Source organism: Cuculus canorus, chromosome 1 (assembly GCF_017976375.1).
Source record: "Cuculus canorus isolate bCucCan1 chromosome 1, bCucCan1.pri, whole genome shotgun sequence".
Lineage (NCBI taxonomy): Eukaryota > Metazoa > Chordata > Aves > Cuculiformes > Cuculidae > Cuculus > Cuculus canorus.
The window spans coordinates 176,364,185-176,384,146 of NC_071401.1; the positions used below are offsets into that span (position 1 = coordinate 176,364,185).

The 19,962-nt window shown below is 37.6% G+C and overlaps 1 protein-coding gene across 2 annotated transcripts in view; it reads left to right on the plus strand.

Annotated features, from left to right (window-relative positions):
* The window catches only part of NELL2 (neural EGFL like 2), a 148,310-nt gene that overhangs the window by 55,051 nt on the left and 73,297 nt on the right, over positions 1-19,962 (plus strand). For both annotated transcript variants that reach the window (XM_054074710.1, XM_054074699.1), the window contains exons 10-12: positions 5,914-6,005; positions 8,283-8,385; positions 11,826-11,954. In XM_054074710.1, the coding sequence (XP_053930685.1) occupies positions 5,914-6,005; positions 8,283-8,385; positions 11,826-11,954 (324 nt within the window). The remainder of the gene's footprint in view (positions 1-5,913; positions 6,006-8,282; positions 8,386-11,825; positions 11,955-19,962) is intronic.

A 19,962-nucleotide genomic window follows, 5' to 3' on the forward strand; every position in this document is an offset into this window, starting at 1 on the left:
GCATTTTGATCACATTAGTGACGTATGTTTTCAAAATCCTGTGTTTAGTGTCCAAAGTATTCCAGTTCTGTTTGACAAGCAGAATACAGTCCATTTGTCTAAAGCCAAGGTTGTGCATGTCTGTCAGTAGGAATATTTTAGCTGCCATATTTAACCAAGCTAAGGTTGCTGCTTGGGTAGCAGTAATGCCATTTTTAAGAGAAGATTTGAAACACATTGTCCAGACTTGATCTGTGCTTAACTGAAACAGCCACATGCTCGCTTCATGCTATGTGATGTACATTGGTTTTGATTGGGTTCAAGCTCTTTCACAGATTCTCTGTCATGCAGCCCACTTTAAAAGTCTTAATTCTTCTGTCAGGTCTGTTTTCCTCAGCTGAATGGCTGTTAGCAGAGTTTTTAGTCACATTTTTGTGCTTTTTGTGTGTTCAGATTGCTTTTTTTGGTCTTTAATGGTACTTCAAGGAGGCCTAATTCTAGGACTCAGATTAATTCTACAGAATAGTTCACAGCAAGAAAACATGGGATAGATAATTATGTCATTTCCCCATAGTAGTTGATGAAAATATAGGAAACATGAGAAGCAGGCAGAATAATTTATAATTTTAGGTTGAATCCTTCCCGATGTGACTAAACAGCATGTTAGTTTTGTTGGAGGTGGCTCACACTGCAGATGCTCTTAAATGATCTTAAAAGGGCAATGACTTTGTGTCTTCAGTGTAATAGAGACATTTAGTTTTTCCAGATAAGAAGAAATAAGATACAAAAAGTAATTTATTCCTTATCATTAGGAAATTTCTTTCTTTTTTTTTTTTTTTCTCTTTTCATTTAGGGAGGCTGAAGCATCTACGTGTAGCTTTCCAACAGTGATTGACTGGAAAAAAAAAAGCTTGAAATCCAGAATAATTTTGAGCTGTTGAGGGAGGGAGGCAGCATGAATGAAGCAAGGCTCCAGTCTTACTGACTGCAGTAACAGAAGAAGTTGTGCTCTCAGCAAAATGAGCAAAGAAATAACACCAAATTCCCTGCAAAGATAAATGAGAAAGGAATGAAAGCAATGCTTAATTAGTGGTGTGGCAACTGAGAGAGAGAAATTCGTGAAAGGTGACCACTGTGTCTGTGTGTATTTCTAAGGATAAAGCTACACAGAGGTTTTGCACTATGTAAGCTTGCAAAGTAGGATTAATGGGACTTACACAATGCCTAAGCCTTGATCTCTGAACAGTGGGAAATGTAATCAAGGAGATTCCAAGGAGGAAGTTGGAAAACTAAATAAACAAAGTGGAGGAGGTTTTTTTATATGGTAATTTTGGGTATTCCGCTGCCCTCAGCGTATGTGAACAAAGAATGCAGCAACATAGAATTAATCACCAGATTTCAAGTTACATTTATAATTACTGACAAACTTCACAAAACTTCAAATAACACCCGCCATTCATTGGGCAATTATGAATACAAGAAAATAAAGTGGTTTGAGGAGTTCACTGATGTTCTCAAGTTTCCACTTTCACTTGGTGATAAGTCTGAATCAAAATCAACTTGGATACCATGGGGAAGTGTACGTGCGTTCCTCAGAGGAAGGCATACAGAATTTGGATAGTGAAGGTGATAAATAACAAGTGAGAAAATGTACTAAATGACATCCTGTGGATGCAGTGAATGGAAGGTTATGGTTAGCTGGGTCATGGATTTTACATGAACATTTTAAGAAATGCAGAAGGAATGTGTCATTTGGAGGCCAGTGGGAAGAAAAAAAAGAGTTGTGAAAGAAGTGATGTTTCATAAACTTGATAATTCATTGAGTGAACACAAAAGCCAGTGGACACCTGGAAGATTCATATTGTGGGATGAATATGGAGAAGATGCCTTGTTTTCACAATGTACTGCAGGGAATAGTTGTATCATCGATACAACTGCATAAATTAGTGGTGGGGATAGAAGCAGACCTTGCTAATAATTTTTTAGATGCTGTACTGATGCGTATCAAAGTAATGTTTGATCACCTTCTGTATACAAATATATTCAAGAGCAGTCAAACTTCTTAGTGCGTTTTGTAGATCCCTGCTTCATCTTCTTCAAAAAATGTTCTTCGAATAATATACGTTGGTTTAGGTACTGAGGAGTATATGGAAGCTTGATGGCAAAAGGAAATGGTTGATGTAATTCAGCTGTAGATGGAATTCTACACAGGCAATAACTATCAAAATCTGGAACAACTAATCATCAGGAAATTTCTTGGCTGTGGCTCAGTCTATCAAATGAAAGGACTTAGGGAGATGAAACATGATATGTTTCCCCAGAGATACCAATCACAAACTAATCACAGAATCCTGGAAAGCAGAAATTTAATCTTCACTGGACTTCCCAATTACACAGTTCTAGCCCAGATGTTCATGCTGCTGAAACATCTTTATTTCTGAAGGGAAATAGACATGAAATACCACTATCATGGATGTGTACTGGCTGTGACGGTTGCTGGCAGGAAGCAGGAGAAATATTCTGTTCCACACTGCCTGGGATGTGGGTCTTGCTGTCTTAGAAGTAAAGTGGGGCAGAAAAAAGATAGTTTTGTCTTACTAGAAATCTTTCCAAGTGTACTCAGTGCTCACCTAACCAGATAACTTAAAAGTTTTTAGAATCCTTCAGGTAGCTTGATGAAAATTTGCCCTTTTGCTGTCTGGCAGGATGTCTCCTCTGTGGGCAGCGGGAGAAGAGTGGGCTGATGTGAGAACAGGAAGAGACAAGCATTTATGGGGAGTTTGGAGAAGAAAAGATAGTGTGCACTGGCGAACTTAGATAACAGTGTGTTTACTGATGGTCTATCTTGTTAAATAAACAAGGAGCCTATGGTACAGGTGTAGACAAAGTACACATGTGCTTTTTGTAAGCTCATTTGGCTAGTTCGGCATAGCTAGAAAGAGAAAAAATAAGTGGCAGTGTTCTGAATTAGAGCTACAGAGTGTACGTTAATTCCTGATGCTTTTCTGGCAACTGTCCAGCTATGGTGGAATCCTCCAGGTTTTAGAGATCAGTAGTAGGATAGAAATAATCCACTTGAAGTTGGTTTTGACGTTTTCAAGAAAAAACGTCCCTTTTGAACATAATGAGAGCATTAGTCCATATGAAGACATACTTTGGCTTGTATTCGGATTATTCACATTAACAGGCTTTCATTTTAGTTTCAATTTAGTTTTTCAATTGGGCATTTTGTTTTTTGTATGTTTTTCTCTTTAATTAAACTTAGTTTAATCACCCTGTGTAGGTGTGTCCCTGATACCTGGGGCTTTATAACCTTGCTGACAAACCCAAGGCCAAATCTGATAGCTGGAAATGCTTATTTAGGGAATGCAACGAATGATATGTAGTTTTCTTATCTATATGACTAGGTGTTGTGGTGACCTATGAAGGTGTGGAGGTTGGGTAGTCATCACTGCTTGAAATTTCTGGGGCTCAACACAAGCAAGTGTCTTGAAACATGCACAGTGCTGCTACTCCACTAGTCTTTGAGAAACAATCTTTGAGTATGTGAAGGGGAAGGGGCTGTTGGGGCAAAGTGATCTCTCACAGCCCCAGAATTTTTAAAATTATTCTTAATTGCAAGACTTTATGTAGCAGAGTTGATTTTCATGTGGAAACTAAGTGTCTGCGATACTTCATTATGGTGATTTCATATGCCAAGACTTCAGAGGGCTGTTGGTGGAATCACGAAGTGACATCCTGATTTCACACTGATCTGGGTGTGTCCTTTTGTTTTTTTTTTTCCATGTACGTTATTTTCTAAGTTTCTCTGAAGGATCAGAGGCTTGTAACTTTTGATAAGGAGAAGAGTGGACTGTGATCCATGATAGTATCCATTATATAGATGTATGGATACTTTTTTTGAAGATGCCTGGGTGATCTTATTCACATGTTCAGAGTATTTTGGCTTCAGGAGAGTGTTTTCTTCCAAGACGGAATGACAGTGATCTTAATGTCTTTTGTCTTTTACGGTGAACAGGCACAGTCTGCCTCTTGGAAACATGAGGATGGGTCCATTGCTATTTTGTGGTCCTCAGGCATTGCTGTATTTCATCTTTTCCCATTTCATGTAGTTCTTTGAAGCTTTAAATGTGTGGGGCAAAGGAAAGGACTTAATATATGAGTATTTCAGTTTAGTTTCATGGCCTGTAATATATAGATGGTGATATATATGACTGGATGATTGCCCTGTCATTCCTGGATTCAAGATCTGCCAATCCCCAGTAAAAATTTATATAGATATTTTTCACATACTTCCTTCTAGAAGAGCTTGTTTTCTGGGAGTGGAAAAAGGCATGTATTGAGCTTTTTTTTGCCCCTTTGTGACCTTTCTTTGTGGATGTTGCACGAACATTCTCCTCCTGCTAGCCCCAGGATGCTCCCCTGCACTCTCTCCTGTGGCTCTTTTCTGTACGTCTTTTATTAAACCTGCCCGCAAATTCTGCGATTCATGGGATTTGAGATGTTGCAACACGCTGTGATATTACTTCTTGAAAGTGCTGTGAAGGTGTACATCACACAAGATACTTTATAAGATACTGTAGCTTATATTTTGGAGTTTGAAAAAAACTTCTCATCACTACTTCTTTTCCAACTTCGGTTCTGAGGGTTGACTTTTTACAAGCTGACAAAGTAATAAGTTTTTAAAAACAAGGAGCTGTAAATTAAAAAAGAGAAGGACAGTTGAAAATAATAGCAGTAATAATGATTAGTATAGGTCATGCAATTAAAACTCATATACTTTTTCGGTGTTTGAAAATTCTCTACACGCTGTAGTCTATTCAAATGGAATAGATAAATCTCTGACTCAATTGTAGTATAATTGATTTACATCTCTGAATTAATGATTAGCTAATTAGTCCTCTAACTGGTAATCTAGAACTTGGAAGTGGTAACTGAATCTTGGTTTTTTGTGATTATGCTGACTTGATGAGCCTTGACTGTGTCCTAAGCAACAGAGACAGACATCCAGTTTTCCACACCTAGCAGCAACATTACTTAGCCTTTATATTTGCATAACGTAATTGCAGTAATGGACCCACTTAAAAGAAAAAAAAAAAGAAGGCAGTCTTCTGTGAAGATATTTTATGTAACACTTAAATACAAGATAAAAACTTTACTGAGCATCTGTAATGAGCTCTGTCAGAACATTGCTGTAAAACCTGGTGCTACCAGGGCACAGGAGTGCCACTGGGCCAGGTTGTGGTATAACAAACACTGACCCTGGGGGGTTCATTCTGTCATTTGGTCATCAGAGACTTGATCCTAGTTCTGTTGGGAAGAAAAAAAAGTCACAGAAGTCAGTTCTTGTATACTAAAATTCATGTATTCTAATATACTTCAGCAGTAAAGGTAAATAGCCAGATAATTAAGGTACATAAATACCTGTGTGGGGTGATTAAACATCAAAGGACTGTGCTAAGAAATAAATGTGTAGCTTCCGTGATCACCTTCTGTCATACGAAATCCCTCTTCAAGAAATTCATTATGTATTAGAGTCACTTGCACTGCTCTCACAGCTGTTTTCCTTTTGCCCCTGAGCTGTGTTGCAGGCAGTCGTAGCGTCCTTGATGTGACCTGAGACATGTCTCTTCTGTCCTCTCGGTAGCAATCAGTGCTCCATATCACTTTTGCATCATTTGCTTTCTTTTGCTTTCTACTTACGTGTGCTTTTCTGGTTCTTCTGTATTTTTCTTTTTTTTCCCCCATGATTACTTTTTCTTGTGATATCCAGACTCCTACAGGTTGGTTAAGAATATTCTTGCAGCTGATTCAATCTTTTCATTTTGAAATGCAGTTATCTTTAAGAAAATGTATCAGTTCTGTAAGTAGAGTAATAACACTTTTTTACAAAATCTGTTTTTTTTTTTTTTTTTTTTTAATTTTCTCCCGAAGCGGTGTGTGTATTTGAAGGCAGAACCTACTTTGAAGGACAAAGAGAAACTGTGTATTCAAGCTCAGGGGACTGTGTTCTGTTTGAGTGTAAGGTAAGAATGCTGTTGATGGAAAAAAATATTTCTTGCATGTTAGAAATATCAAAGTCCCACTGAAAGTAATTTTTGAAATACAGATGGGTCTACTTTAGGAAGTGGCAACAGGAAAGGCATCTAAGGATTTCTATGTTTATTTTATCTTACTGAGTTCCACATCAAATTTTGCAAATAAATTTACTTTGCATAGCTGAAAGCTTTGATTGCACAGCTTGACAATCAAGCTGCCTTCTTTCCTCCTTAGGTATCATTTACATCATCAGTAATAAAAAAAAACTCAGCAGGCTACCTTATGTTTCCATGTGCAATATTATTGTCCAAAATTATATGCTTAGGTACGAGAGATGCACAAACGTGAGGAAGGCATGATCTGGAATTCAGGATAATTCTTAGAGGAGGAGCTAGATGAAAAAGAAGGAAAAGAGCTGGTACATCAGGTGTCTGGTATTTCTAGCACTGGAAATGGATAGGGTGGTTTTATTTGTAACATGCCTAATGCTGAGTCAGTCTTGTCCTGCTACTTGAACAGAGTTGCTCTTCAGGGCACAAATGCACTTCAAGGGGAACATATACTCCAAGGAGAGCTGTGGATTGAGAATTACAGAAAGTGCTGCTGTGGATCCTGTGTTGCCTCTCTGAGGTAGAGAGAGAAGGAATTAACTCTGGTTAGAGAGCTGTGTGCTCTGGGGTGGAGATGAAAACCTGTGTGCACATTTCTATGGTAAAGAAAGAGAGGGGAGAAGCTTCTCTGCCCACACTGCAGCTATCTAGCAAGACCAGTTTCTGGAAATCTCAAAACATTTTCATATAGTTGTGAAAAAGTGTGTTTTGCAAAGTAGAACTGGGGACCATTGTCTTACTGCTGGTTTTTTTGGTTTTTTTTTTTTTTTTTTTTTAATCTTTGTAAGCTTTATTCCTTAAGTAGATGTTTTGAAACCATGGTCAGTTAGGAAGTCATACATGGGCATTATTTTATTACTACTAGAGTTCACATAGAAGGACATAATTAATGACTCCAGGTCAAGAGAGGCTTAAGAATGGTACCAGAACTGATTTCATGCTTGAAGGCTTATGATGTTATCAAGGCAGTGTAGGGAATTTCTTCTTTTCACTTACATGAAGTTCTAAACTATAATTTTTTGTTTTGTTGGCTGCTGCAGTTGTCCCTGCTATGGGTACACATTGTTCTGTTTAAACATTATAAAACAAGTGAATAAAAAATTATCTTCTAAAATAAAACTTGTAAAAGAATTATATGCAATCCAGACTACTGTAATTGATGTTACTCCTATCCAAAGGAGTTTTTTCTTTATTTTATGTGTTTGCGGGATTTTGTTTGTTCTGGTGTACAGCACATCTGTGGCTGATTTGCTTTACCATGTAACCATGCTATGATTGGCTTCTATGTAAAGACTGCAGTAGGTGAAGTTTCAGCAGTAATTTTGGTATTCCAAATTGGCCATTGTGTTCATATTTCTTTATATTTCATGCTTAAAGATTATTTTGAACTAATTGCTAGACTCATAATAACAATACATGCAATTGCACATGCTTAATTTTGAGGCACTTTTCTCTCATGCAGAAATACAGTGTCCTGAGTTCAGTGAGATCAAATTTTAACCAGGTTGTTGATTTTAAGGTAGATGCCTCTGAGGAACATGTTATTGTTTGCCTTGCTTCTATCTTTGCCACGTAATGACTAGAGCATTGCAAGACACATTAATTGGGGCCCGAGGGAGCCTAAAGGGGGTACATCTGCATAGCTGGGTTGCTAAGGCAGGCATTTCATGTGGTCATACTGTAATGTTTGTGTGCGACCTGCACTAGGTGCCTGAAGGTATTCAGATACCATGTTGGCATTGGACATTTCCAAACACCCAATCCAAACTTAGCTGAGAAACATTCACTTTCCTAAAATCTGTACCAGTTTCCCTCAGTGTTACTACTGCAGTGCTGAGATCAGAGATGTTCCAAGTCTGATTTTACTTGCTGTGTTGCTGTGTAACTAACAGGCTGCTTTAGAGTATTCATTATAAAGACCCTTGATTCTGGAATCTGCTGTCTTAGTTTTTGAGAGATAATTGTTACTCTTTCAGGCATGATTTTAAGATAAACTTCGAAGGCAAGTTGCTTGACAGCTATGATGAGCTGTTGGAAGTTACCCAGAGTTTGGCGTAGGCAGTTTCTTGTTTGTACATAATCATGCTAAAACTCCACTAAGGTTATCGTTTATTTCTTCTCTCAAAATATTAATCACTTACCTCTATTTAACAGGACCACAAAATGCAGCGTATTCCGAAAGACAGTTGTAAAGCTTTGAACTGCCCAGAATCTCAACAGATCCCCTTATCTCACAGTTGCTGCAAAATCTGTAAAGGTAAGGTAATAGCTGGATATAGCTCAGTCTAATTATCCATTCTTATAGTTTATATAGACTTTTTTTCTTATGATTTTGAATAGACTACTCCTACGCATGATAATCACTATATACCTTGGGAAGCTGAATAGATAACATCTGCATCGTGACATCTGAAAATTGTAAAATTTCTATTAGTGTAAATTCTGTGAAACGTTTACTGGCACTTGTGTTTTTCATTGTAGCCAAAAATGGGTGATAAGTCAAAAAATCATAGGCATAATTAGTGCTTTTTCTAGTCTTCACCCACTCTTCTGTCCAAATAAAATGAAATTGGAGAAATGTCTGTGTTCCCCAGCATCTTTCTGAGATGCTCTGAGATATCTTTTTCAGAGAAGTGTTCATGCTAGTAGTTGTTCAAAGACTTGACTAACTTGCTAACCTGTGTGGGGTTATACTCCACACCTAGAAGCAAAATCTTTGGAGAATATTTTTGTGTGCTATGTACCTTTCTGTGTGACATCCAGACTGACCCTTACGAAAGGGAAGAGGTGCACGAAGTACTTTGTCTTGAACCCATTCTTTTGATCTGGACTAATGCCGATATCTTCAAAGCTATGAGGAATTGCATCTTCAGGTGGCTGTATCTGTTTCTTCTATAGCTAAATAATGGCGAATTGATACCCGGCGTGAAAGAAGATGTTAAGACTCTTGGGCTGATTTTAGGTGTATTTCAGTGAAAAGAAGAGTTCAGCTGTTTCTATGCTGCCTAGCACAAAAACAAAGGATATGATTAATAACATCAAGCAGAGAAAAAAAGAAAGTAGAATAAGTACTTGTGAAGAGTTTATAGATCTTGAAGCCTGTCACGGTCAAAAAGGTTTTTTAATGATATTTTTCTATAAAATCTTCATGGCTTAGGGAAAAAAATTGTTTCTTGTGCCTGGTATAGCTAGAAAATGTTATGTCAGATGAATATTTTTTGAAGATTTTCAGTCCTGCCTAAACCACGCTAGCTTGCCCTTTCATGAGCTATGGATCTTGATCTTTAAACAAGAAGCAGCTGGTATATAAGTGTTAAGAACATTAGGAAAAATAAAGAAAATCGGTAAAAAATCCATTAACCTTTCTGGATAACATGTATGTTCGTAGTTATTTAATGCCATTGATACAAACCAATCCAGACCAGGAAATAAAAGAGTAAGAATATTGCTTTGTCATTAACTTGTGCTTCAATGAGGGAGACAAAAAGACAAAGACTATTGTCAGAGATCAATCTTGACGCGCACAATTCTGCTGTCGTCAATAAGTATTGAAGACTCTAATTCTAGTAAAAGTGTAGAACTTGTTACTTCTTGATGTCCTATGTTAGATAATAGCAGTGTGGTAGCTACAGTGAATTATAATGTTTAAGTAACATTACATAAGCATATCTCTAGGTTACAGGAAAACAATCCACAGCATGAAAGAAAGAGAAAAACATCTGCTTCTCATGTTGTAGTAGGTCTGTGGTGATTGTTTGCAGGGTTTCAGTACAAAAACATTATGCCTTTATGGGCTTTAGTGTTTCTTTTGTCTTGCTTTGTTTGGTTTGTGTTGCTTCACACTGCTCCTGAACTGCCCAAGTGCAAAACACCTTTCTGACCTGACCTCTAAACAGACTCACTTTCATTGTCCTTTTTGAAATGCTCATTTAATGTAGCTTCTGTGAAGTTAAGGCTGGAAGTGCTTTCATAGCAATATATGAAGCAGGAGCCAAGTGGAGTGATAAAAATATTATTTACTACAATAGATACTTGTTCGTTATTTTGTAAGAAGCCTGTGTTGCAGCCTGATTCCGGCTTGCATTCTGGAGCTGTTGCTGTTACACCAGTCATAGTCCCCTGAGCCTGACCCACATCCTCCAGTTCTCCTTTGGGAGGTTTTGAGAGAGGAAAATAGTTAATGGAAAACAGTGAAGTGCTGCTGCTTGAGCAGTTCTGATGCTTCAGTTAAGGAATGAAATTTTAAAGAAATGGAGCTGTTGAAAAAACAATGAAGGAGACAAGCTTCACAAATTGATAGACAGATGCAGAAACCGTGGAAGCTTCAATTCAGTTATTACAACTTTGTGAGTTAGACTAATTGTGTTTTTACAAGATGGAAGTTTTAGCATTAAGATGGAGGGCCTTGCTGAGTTGAACTTATAACACTCTTGCAAAAATATGATTTCATAAGCTGTTTTTCACTAAGAAATGGCTGAACAAGTAGTTTGGAGAAGAGAAATATTATCTCCTGGTACCCTTCTGGTATGATACAAGATATGCTTAGGAATGTAAGAACTTACAAACAACATATTGGGTAAGAAATTTATTATGTAAAAAGTAGCCCAGTAACTGCCTTGTAATAGTTTTGTGATAGGTTGTAAGTTTCTGGAAAGGATTGTCATGCCTTGAAAGAAAGTGTATATAAATCTCATCATTTTTCGACAAAGTTAAACACTTTCTTTCTTGCCAGAAGGAAGCACTCCCGCAATTGCAATTGCAAATAAATAGATAAATAATTAGTGGTGCTTCAGAAGATGTGTACCTCAGTTTACCTCTTTGAATCGTGAGCCTTTCTCACACAACCAACTTAAGTTCATCATAACAAAGGATGATTTAATGGTGTTCAGCATCATGGCAGTGTTAAATTTCATGAGAGCTGGTGTTATGAATTTAAAAAACGTTAGAGTTCAAAGACTTCATCTAAATTGTCCAGCCTGGAAAAGAACTTCCAAATCTTAAAAATTTGTAATTAAGAGGCAATGGAAAACAGTCACACTCAGGGAATAACGGAAGGGAGAAGATAGGAAATAGGGATGGCTACAAGGTAAGGTATTAAAAATAAGTTTTTCTGAAATGGAGTGGATGATGCACTCATGGAAGAGTACTCAGTCAGTGGAACTTGAAAGCAAGAGATAAGAGGAAGAGAAAAGCAAAGCAAGTCAATGTTAAAGACTTTCTGTTAAATATGGAAGGGTTTTCTAAATACACATGGGAACAAGAGGTGCTAGGAAAAAAAAATGTATTAATGCTAGTAAATGAGCTACTGACTATCTAAGCCATTGAGCTCTTTTATAAATGTCTAAACAACAAAAAAAAAAGAATATAAAGAAAAATATATAATTAAGTAGTGTCCTGTAAAAGCACTTGACAATGACAAGGAAACAGTATGGGGATTTAAGCAAGTCTCCTATACAGCTGCCTTAGATCAATGCTGTAACTGGAAATTGAATCGAAGACCTAGAGACAGTCTGTTCTTGTGGCCTTTGCTACTCCTTTCATCTGTTTCATGCTTGGTACAATTTATTTTCCTATATCTCACAGATGATAGAAGGGTATTCTTTGACCTAACTGAAAAAAGATAGGACTGTCTTTGACATGGATGTTTTATAAGCCCTGGATTCTTTTTAACCCACAATCATATTTGTTTCTGTGCAGGCCATGACTTTTGCACTGAAGGACATAACTGTATGGAGCATTCTGTCTGCCGAAACCTAGATGACAGAGCTGTCTGTAGCTGCCGAGATGGCTTCCGAGCCCTTCGGGAGGACAATGCCTACTGTGAAGGTAATACCCTGTAAAGGTACTTACCCCTGCTGTATAAATTACTGTGGGGATGATTCATGTGTTGTTGATGGGATAGACCTATTAAATGCAATGAATTAGATATGCGGCATATTAATCAACTAAAATAATTCTCTCTCCAACTAAATTCTTAAAAACAGATAATCTGATCACTGTTGAAGTTGCAATGGCTGAGGTCTTAAATTGGAAATATGCTTCCACGGGAAAGTTTTCCTTTTTTTTCATGGTATTCAGATATTCAAGAAGCCTAAAAGTCAACCATTTAAATAACGTATTAGTATAACATGTAATTTCTCTTTTCACTGCTGCCTGTTCCAATCCTCTCTCCCCAGGAACTAAGTAAATAATATAGACTAGATACTGGTACTGTGAATCTTACTGAGTAATGATTTATTATTTGAGTTGCTCTTTTTTTTTTGGTATCAGGAAGCAACAAACTCCTTAGTCAGAAGAGGTGCCTCTATAATTTGTGGCTTCACAATCTAGGGTAATCCTGTGAAAAGAGAAACATCTGCACTCCAGACAAAGTCCTCTGTGTGATCTCCTCGTTTTTGTGTTAACTGTTGTTCTTCCTCATGAAAACACTGATTCTGCAAACACACACCAGTGTATTGTCAGGCCATTCTTACCATGCACCTTAATTGCTGCCAGCGGGACAGGCTTTGACTAATAAACAATTTGGTACAGATCTATCCTGCTAAATTGAAAGTTAGGTATCTATGAGTAGAGTCTAAGGTACACTGCAGTCCAACCTAATATCTGTATTGTTCTCTGGTGATGGACAATCAAATGGATGTATCAAGGCCTTTTAAGACCTTCTTTGGCTGAATTCTGCAAAAGTTAAAGCCTGCAGCTTATATGAATTAGTAGTTACATTAACATCAGTGGGAATACTTATCTGTAGATTTAGATTTGAGATTTCATGACTGTTTTCAGGCAAGGAGCATACTATTAATTCTGCTTCATATACCTCTCTGGTGAATGTTTATGGTAAGTCTGCTGGTGGAAACCTGTTGTAAGGACTAGAACTAAAAATTGTGCAGAAACAAATCCCGTGCCCTGCATCACATCCCAACAGGCATCTGACACCAGTTCCTGCTGTACAGTTGATTCTGTATTGCAGCATCAGACACTTTTTATCCCGTAGTCCCTGGAGACTACACTAAAGCTTAGACTGCGGATCTGTGTTTCTGGGAACTCATGAGCCATTGCCTTTTCAAGGGGGTCACAGGAGCATTGGAGTGAAATCAAGTGCTTTAAGAATGTTTTTTCTGCAACATTATTGTTATTCTGCTGAATGAAAGCAGAGAAACAAGTTGTGCTTTCTTAGTGATCTCCACATCACTCAAATTAGATTCTGTTGCTATGGGTAGAACTTAGCATTGGTGGTGAAATGTTTAAATGAGGACACAGTGAATTATCATATGTGAGACTGAGGTATTCGTATTATAAGTGGATTTACCAGTGTGTACAGTACCTCAATGCAGTATGATGATTTTCTGAGGGGGTTTGTTATCCCAATTACTTCTGTGTGGGCAAATGACGTTCTTTCTTGGTGGTAATTATCAGTCTGCTGAAGTGCTTTCAGCAAAAACTGTATAAATGAATCAGAGGTTGGGACACATTATTTATATTAAAACAATAATTGTATTACTGTGTTTGGATGCATTAAATTATCTTAATGTGTATGATTTAGGGCCTGATCCAAGAACGCTTGCTCACATTGACGATAGCAGGAGTAAGTCCCATTAGGAAGCTGCACCCTTGTAAGCAACTCTTATGAGTTTGAGTCCCTGCCAGAAGAGGTTCTTCCAGCCAAGCACGAAGCTAACTCAGCAGTCAAAACTTTGCTGCTAGTAATGTGCCATAGCTGCTGTAGGCACCATGCTTGAACAAACTGTGCACGCCTGGTACGCGGGTTGAGAACAGGTCTTGACTGGCCATCCTTGACTGAGTGTCACATGCTGGAAGGAGGGGGAATAAGGTTGTGGATTGAAACTTTAGGATTGTTTGTGTGGAAAAATGGGACAGAGAACTGAAATATCTATGTTTCTTCAGAGTTGTGCTGTTAGTATTGTACCCCTTTTCCCAGCCCCGATATCGCTTTGAGTGCCAAGTTTTTTACTTCTGGAAAGAGACTCCTACCTTAATTAAACAGGGTAATAGCAAGGAGTACAACAGCATAGTGTAACACCAAGTCTTTTCAGAGTTCTGTCCCTCATCTTGAAAGGCTGAAATGGCCCCAATATCCCTTTCTCAGCACATACACTTTCTTCGCTGTGCCATTATTGTGGCTTTAATTATGAGCAATGCCAAGTGTGGAAATGTCAAGTTAACACAAAGCCTTTCAGAGAAGGCTTTTTGTAATGGCTGGAGCCCATGGATATGATAGCTGTTTCTGTGTTCGCACTTCACAAACTTCAGGTATACTGCAAAATTGGATGTCATTGATTCTGTGTTAGAGCCAAACTTCACTAAATACAATCCTGATTTGCACCTCAGCACTGTCAAAATTCAAAGAATCAACAGAAGTAATGATGCTCCAATTGGCAGAATTTCTCCTTAAGGTAGAAGAACAAAAATAAAAATACTCAAAGCTGATTTCAGTACGGGTCTGGAAAAGCTGCATAAATTTAATCTGAATGATGGAAGAGTTTGGCTTCAGTCCTAGAAAGAACTGGTGCTTTTCCAAAGCTGTGTGATGTCTCTAGGTACTGTTATGGTGGATACCTTTCTGTTTTACAATAATAATATTTGTTAATATTTATGTCACATTTAGCTTTCCCTTGGAGGACTGTAAAAAGCAATGCATAAAGAGTTGGGATATCTTCATTTACATGCTGTAAGCCTTATTCACAGTACTCTGAAATTTATTTTCTACCTCGGGTTATTATGCAGTTTGATACCTTCTGGGCAGGCTGCGTATGGATTATGCTGTGCTTCCCAGGTGTTAGTGCTTTTAAATGTAGCATCCTTCGTGTATAGCCTACACTGAGGTTTTACAAAAACTGGTGTTCTGATGATGTGTAATTAGTTTTTCCCAAAGCAACACCTGCAGTATTCTCAAACTAATGATCAGCCTCTGAGTTGTATTTCAAATAGTGTTCAGTGCCACTAAATTTGTAGTGGTGGAGTTATGCTGAAAAAGTTTTTAAGGATAAAGTTTGTGACTCTTGGCTCTCAGGATACTCTGATGCATCTAGAGGAGGGAAATATACTCGTATTTCAAATCAGATGAGTTTGCAAATAGTCTCATGGTGTTCTTCCCAGATCGTTGAACCTAAGCTGTTTTCCTGCACTGTTATACAGTTTCTGTGGTCTTCAGTTGGTGTTTTACTGGGAGATGTTACTTGACCCATTGGGGACTGCACTTGGAAGGATTGCTTGAAATCCAAGTTTCTGATTCAATAATAGCACTCAACTGTCTCTGTGCAAAATGATTTCACTTCAGAAGCTTTGCCAAGGATTACTGATGAAACAGAGAAGACAGTAGGCTCAAGAAAGAAGGAAAAGAATCCAGTAATCTTTTGTAAGCACTGGGATAGAACATTATCTAAGAAAACCATGTTGTCTGCTTCTCTATAGAGAGGATTTTGCCTGATGGAGAGGCCATTTTGCATTATGTACTGGTTTTGACTGGGATGGAGTTTATTTTCTTCTTAGCAGTCCATATGGTACTGTGTTTTAGACTTGTGACTAGAACAGTTTTGACAACACATGGGTGTTTTAGCTCTTGCAGAACTAAGACACTTGTCAGTGTCAGTGTCGTCTCTGTTTCTCACTTACCCCACAGCAAGTAGGCTGTATGTGGGTAAGAGGCTGGAAGGGGACGCAGCTGGGACAGTTGATTCCAGCTGGCCAAAAGGATATTCAGACCATATGATGTCATTCTCAGCAGTAATAAAGGGGGTTACTCTTTCTAAGGTGGCTGTCGCCCTAAGACTGTCTGGGCATCAGTCTGCTGTGGGAGTATGGGGAGTGATTGTGTTTGAATCACTTTTTTTTCCTCCTTCCTCCCTTCACTTATTAAATGGTCTTTATCTCAACCCATGAGTGTTTTATGACTTCCACTATTCTCATTCTGTTCCCCAGCCTACTTGAGTGGGGAGTGAGCAAGCATTTAGTGGGTACTGAATTACTGGGCAGTGTCAACACTCTACACATCAAAAATGTACCTTATGGGTGCAAGGACCATAATGTTTATTTGCTGATATTTGGGAATTCAATTGTACTAGTTGCCTAGTACACAACCTAGCTAATCTTAACAAATCAGGATAATTTAATATTATTAAACAAATTTTGTGAAACCATTTTCCATTTTTATTCTAATTTATCCTTTTTCCTCAGCAACTCTCCTAGTTTCTTTGCTGTTGCCATTTTTATTCCAGTTTCAAGTGCAGCACCTGAAATGAGACCAAAGGCTAAATGATTTTGTCTACATCTGAGAATTGCATCAGCTTCACTGATGACTTTCCCTTGAGGAGGAAAAGGTCTTCAATTTAGAAATCTGCTTTTGATTCAATTCATTGTCAGAGAAGGGAAGTTAGGTGCCTTAGAGGATGGATTATCTTTTTCCAGAGTAAAAGTTGGAAGTGCCATTTGGTTGGACCTTACCAAGTTTCCCTTAGCTCAGACTTGTATGTTCTCATTCTGCTTGGAAAGATCTAGCCCTGTGTTTGGGTGAAAATACCAATGTCTTATTCAACCTCTCTTCCCCAACAACAAAATCATCACACTTCTTCACTTGCTTAATCAGTACAATCTATTGTTAATCTTACTGTTAATGTTGTTTTTTACTACTGGATTACAAACATAAAGTATGTTTCCAGAATGAGCCTGATCTCTAGAGGTTGCAGCGAAGAGAAGAAATCTAACAAAAAAAAAAAAGTAATAATCAAATTACAGTAGGATATGTGTTGCATCATATTGGCCAAGTGCAGTAATCAACAGCACATTTTTTTTTCTTTTGGCACATGTAGTATTGAGAAGAGTGTAACATAGAGACCTCTGTAATGGAGATAAACCCCAGCATATTTTAATATGTTCTATTACATACTCTGGGTCTTTCATAATCAATATTGAGTTATTTTCTAGCTTTGCTGTCTTCACAGTAGGCAGTGTACTCTCTGGGTGAGAGATTTACTTAGGAGTGCTGCAGCGCTGTCAGTTTTGTGAAACTGGAAAGGTTACCCAAGCTTCTCTCTTCATACATAAATTCTTTTTTGTAAGTGAGATGTGGCAATAGTGTCACATATAGCTAAGTAATAAAGATTTCCATTTCCATCAGTGGTAGTGTTTGAGTCATTACCTCGTCACTTTGGGTTGGGTTGGAAAACTAATCAAGCAGAAAGAAAAACTGTCACTCCAGGAGGGCAGAATGTTATTTTGAAATTTCTATTTAAAAGTATTTAAACATTATTAATATTAAACTGAAACATTATTAAACAGTATTAATATGTTATCAATTATTAATATTTTTCTCAGTAAAGGCAATAATTATCTTATTTCTGTCATGTTTCTGAGAAAAATAAATATGAAGAATTATCAGACCAGTTTTACTGTGTCAGAATGGGCCAAATCTTTCTTGTCTGCCATGTCTCTTATTCAGGAAGATAAAGTATGTTCCTAACCTAAAATGTACAATTAGTATCCCTGAAACCAGCTCACAAAGTTAGGTGCATACTGGGGTGCAGATATTCCTGCTGCCTGTAGCAGTGGAATGGTTTGTACCTATACGAATTGGAGGATGTGATTCAGCATTATTCGATTTTAATTACTTCTACAGGAAGTATGTTAAGACTGATTCTATCATCCACCCATTGACAGTGATGTTACTATGATAAAAAAAAAAGCTGAAACTGCTCATATGAAGGGAGCCTCTTGGAAATGTTTTTAAAGTGTTCTGAATTACCAGTGTCTGGTAAGGAGATGTTTTCTTGTACTGAAAGTAGTCTTTTCCCACCCGCAATAGAAGCATTTGTTACATTTTGGTTTTAAATGAGAAATTAAGGTGAATGTTTTCATACAAACTTCTTAAAGATGCATCCTTAGCATGAAAGAGAAAAGAAAATAAAGACTTAATTTTCTTCTTATTTTCCTTTATCTCAAATTTTCACTAGCAGCTAGGAGGTGACTACTGGAAGAATTAGATTCTGTCACTGTGTTGAGAAGTACCCAAACCCAGCTGGTTGTTTTCTTATGTAACTTTTAATACCTCAGGCTAAAAGCATGACACACCTTGCAATATGTAGAGGCTAGATTCCCCAAGAGCTATAGCAAAGACACAGAAATGTTTGGCATTAAACAAAACTGAATTTAAAATAAACAGTATTTTATGAAGAGTGCAAAGCAATAGCAGTCACGGTGATTATATCTGTTGTAGAACTTTTAACTAGTTTGGCATCGTTTGAGAGACAGCTGAGTTGTGATATTGCCGCTTCCTTTTGTAGAACAGACAGTAACCTACTGGATAGCTTGTGGGAATATGCAACATGTTTTAAACCCTACCTAACCCCAAACACAGTCTAACCCACCCACAGGGGCCTTAACACAGCTTACAGGTACTATCCTGTTATGTGTGCATCTGTTTTTCAATGAGGAGTTTTAAAACAGACTTGTGCAGTACAGTCTCTGCTGCCTCTTCCTCGGAGGAATCTGATATGTTCTGTCATTTGTAGTTTCTGTACGAAGGTATTAACACTTCTCATTCCCCCTTTAAAACAGGGGAAACAAAAAACATTGACAGTGGCAAGTATTCTAAATTCTTGACATTCACAGTTCAAAATGATGAGAAACTGTCTTACTTTTAAGGAAAAAAAAAAGAAAAATTATTTTGCAATTCAGATTTAAAGACCTATTTCTAAGCAAGTGCAATGCTGAAGGGGGTGGATGATGAACTGGAGTCTCAGTAAGTTGTTCTGCTATTTGGAATTCGCTAATTAATCATATACAACATCCTTTTTATTCTCAGTATGCAGCTACATCAGAGTAGTTATTTGGTGCCTAAGAAAAGCCACTCCCACCCCCCGGGATGCTTTCATGTCTGACAGATAACTGTATATAATTACTTGTTTTATCATGTATACGCTATGATATGAATTAATTATAAGATATTAAATAGTAAGAAGGTGCTGTTTGCTAAGTAAAACATTACATGATGGCAGACAGTGTTTGTTTCCAAAAATTTTCCATATGATATATATTTTTTAAACTACATAATGTATGTGGAATCCAGTGATGTCTTCATGAGACTGAGATGAAGATTTCATTTTCTTCTAAGAGTCTCACTTGCACTGGTAGCTGTAGAACAATACCTCCTACTGCAGCTTTAACAAGGACAGTTTTATTTCAACAGCCTGGCATCTTTTCAAAAAACTGGGGCAAGTTGAAATAACAACAACTCTTTGTACTGTTAAAAATGATATTTCTGTAATGTTGTCTTGTGTCCCTTCAAAGTTATATAGAACTTCTGTCAAGGAATGTAGACTTTGAGTGACTTTGCCTTTATTTTAAGGGTATTTTATGTTGTAATAGCCCTTCTCAGGCTGCAGGAGATGGACAGAGAAATCATGAACTTAAGCAAAGATCAGAGATTTCAAATAACATGAAGGGAGAAGCACAGAGATGTGTACAGTGTGTATCTATGCAGTTTAATGTATGCAGTGAAGAAAGAATGCACCTTGCGTGAGGATGCAATAATTAGAATTTAGTTTTAGCCTAATTGTTGCTTTAGCAGACTAGTGAAGTTATAAGGACCTCTGATTAGTTCAATTACAACAGCGCTAAGGCTTATAATCCAACTCACCCATTTTTTCTTAAGGTCTATTAATAATTCAATAAAAATCAATAGACACAAGTAGCTGCCCATTTCCTCTTACTCTCCCTGTGCATTGCTACAGTGAGTTGTCAGTGGTTCATGTTCTTTGCTGGGAGCAGTATGCTGGGGATGGTGGAAGATTATTTTCTGTCCTTGGTCATTGTGGAGGTTACG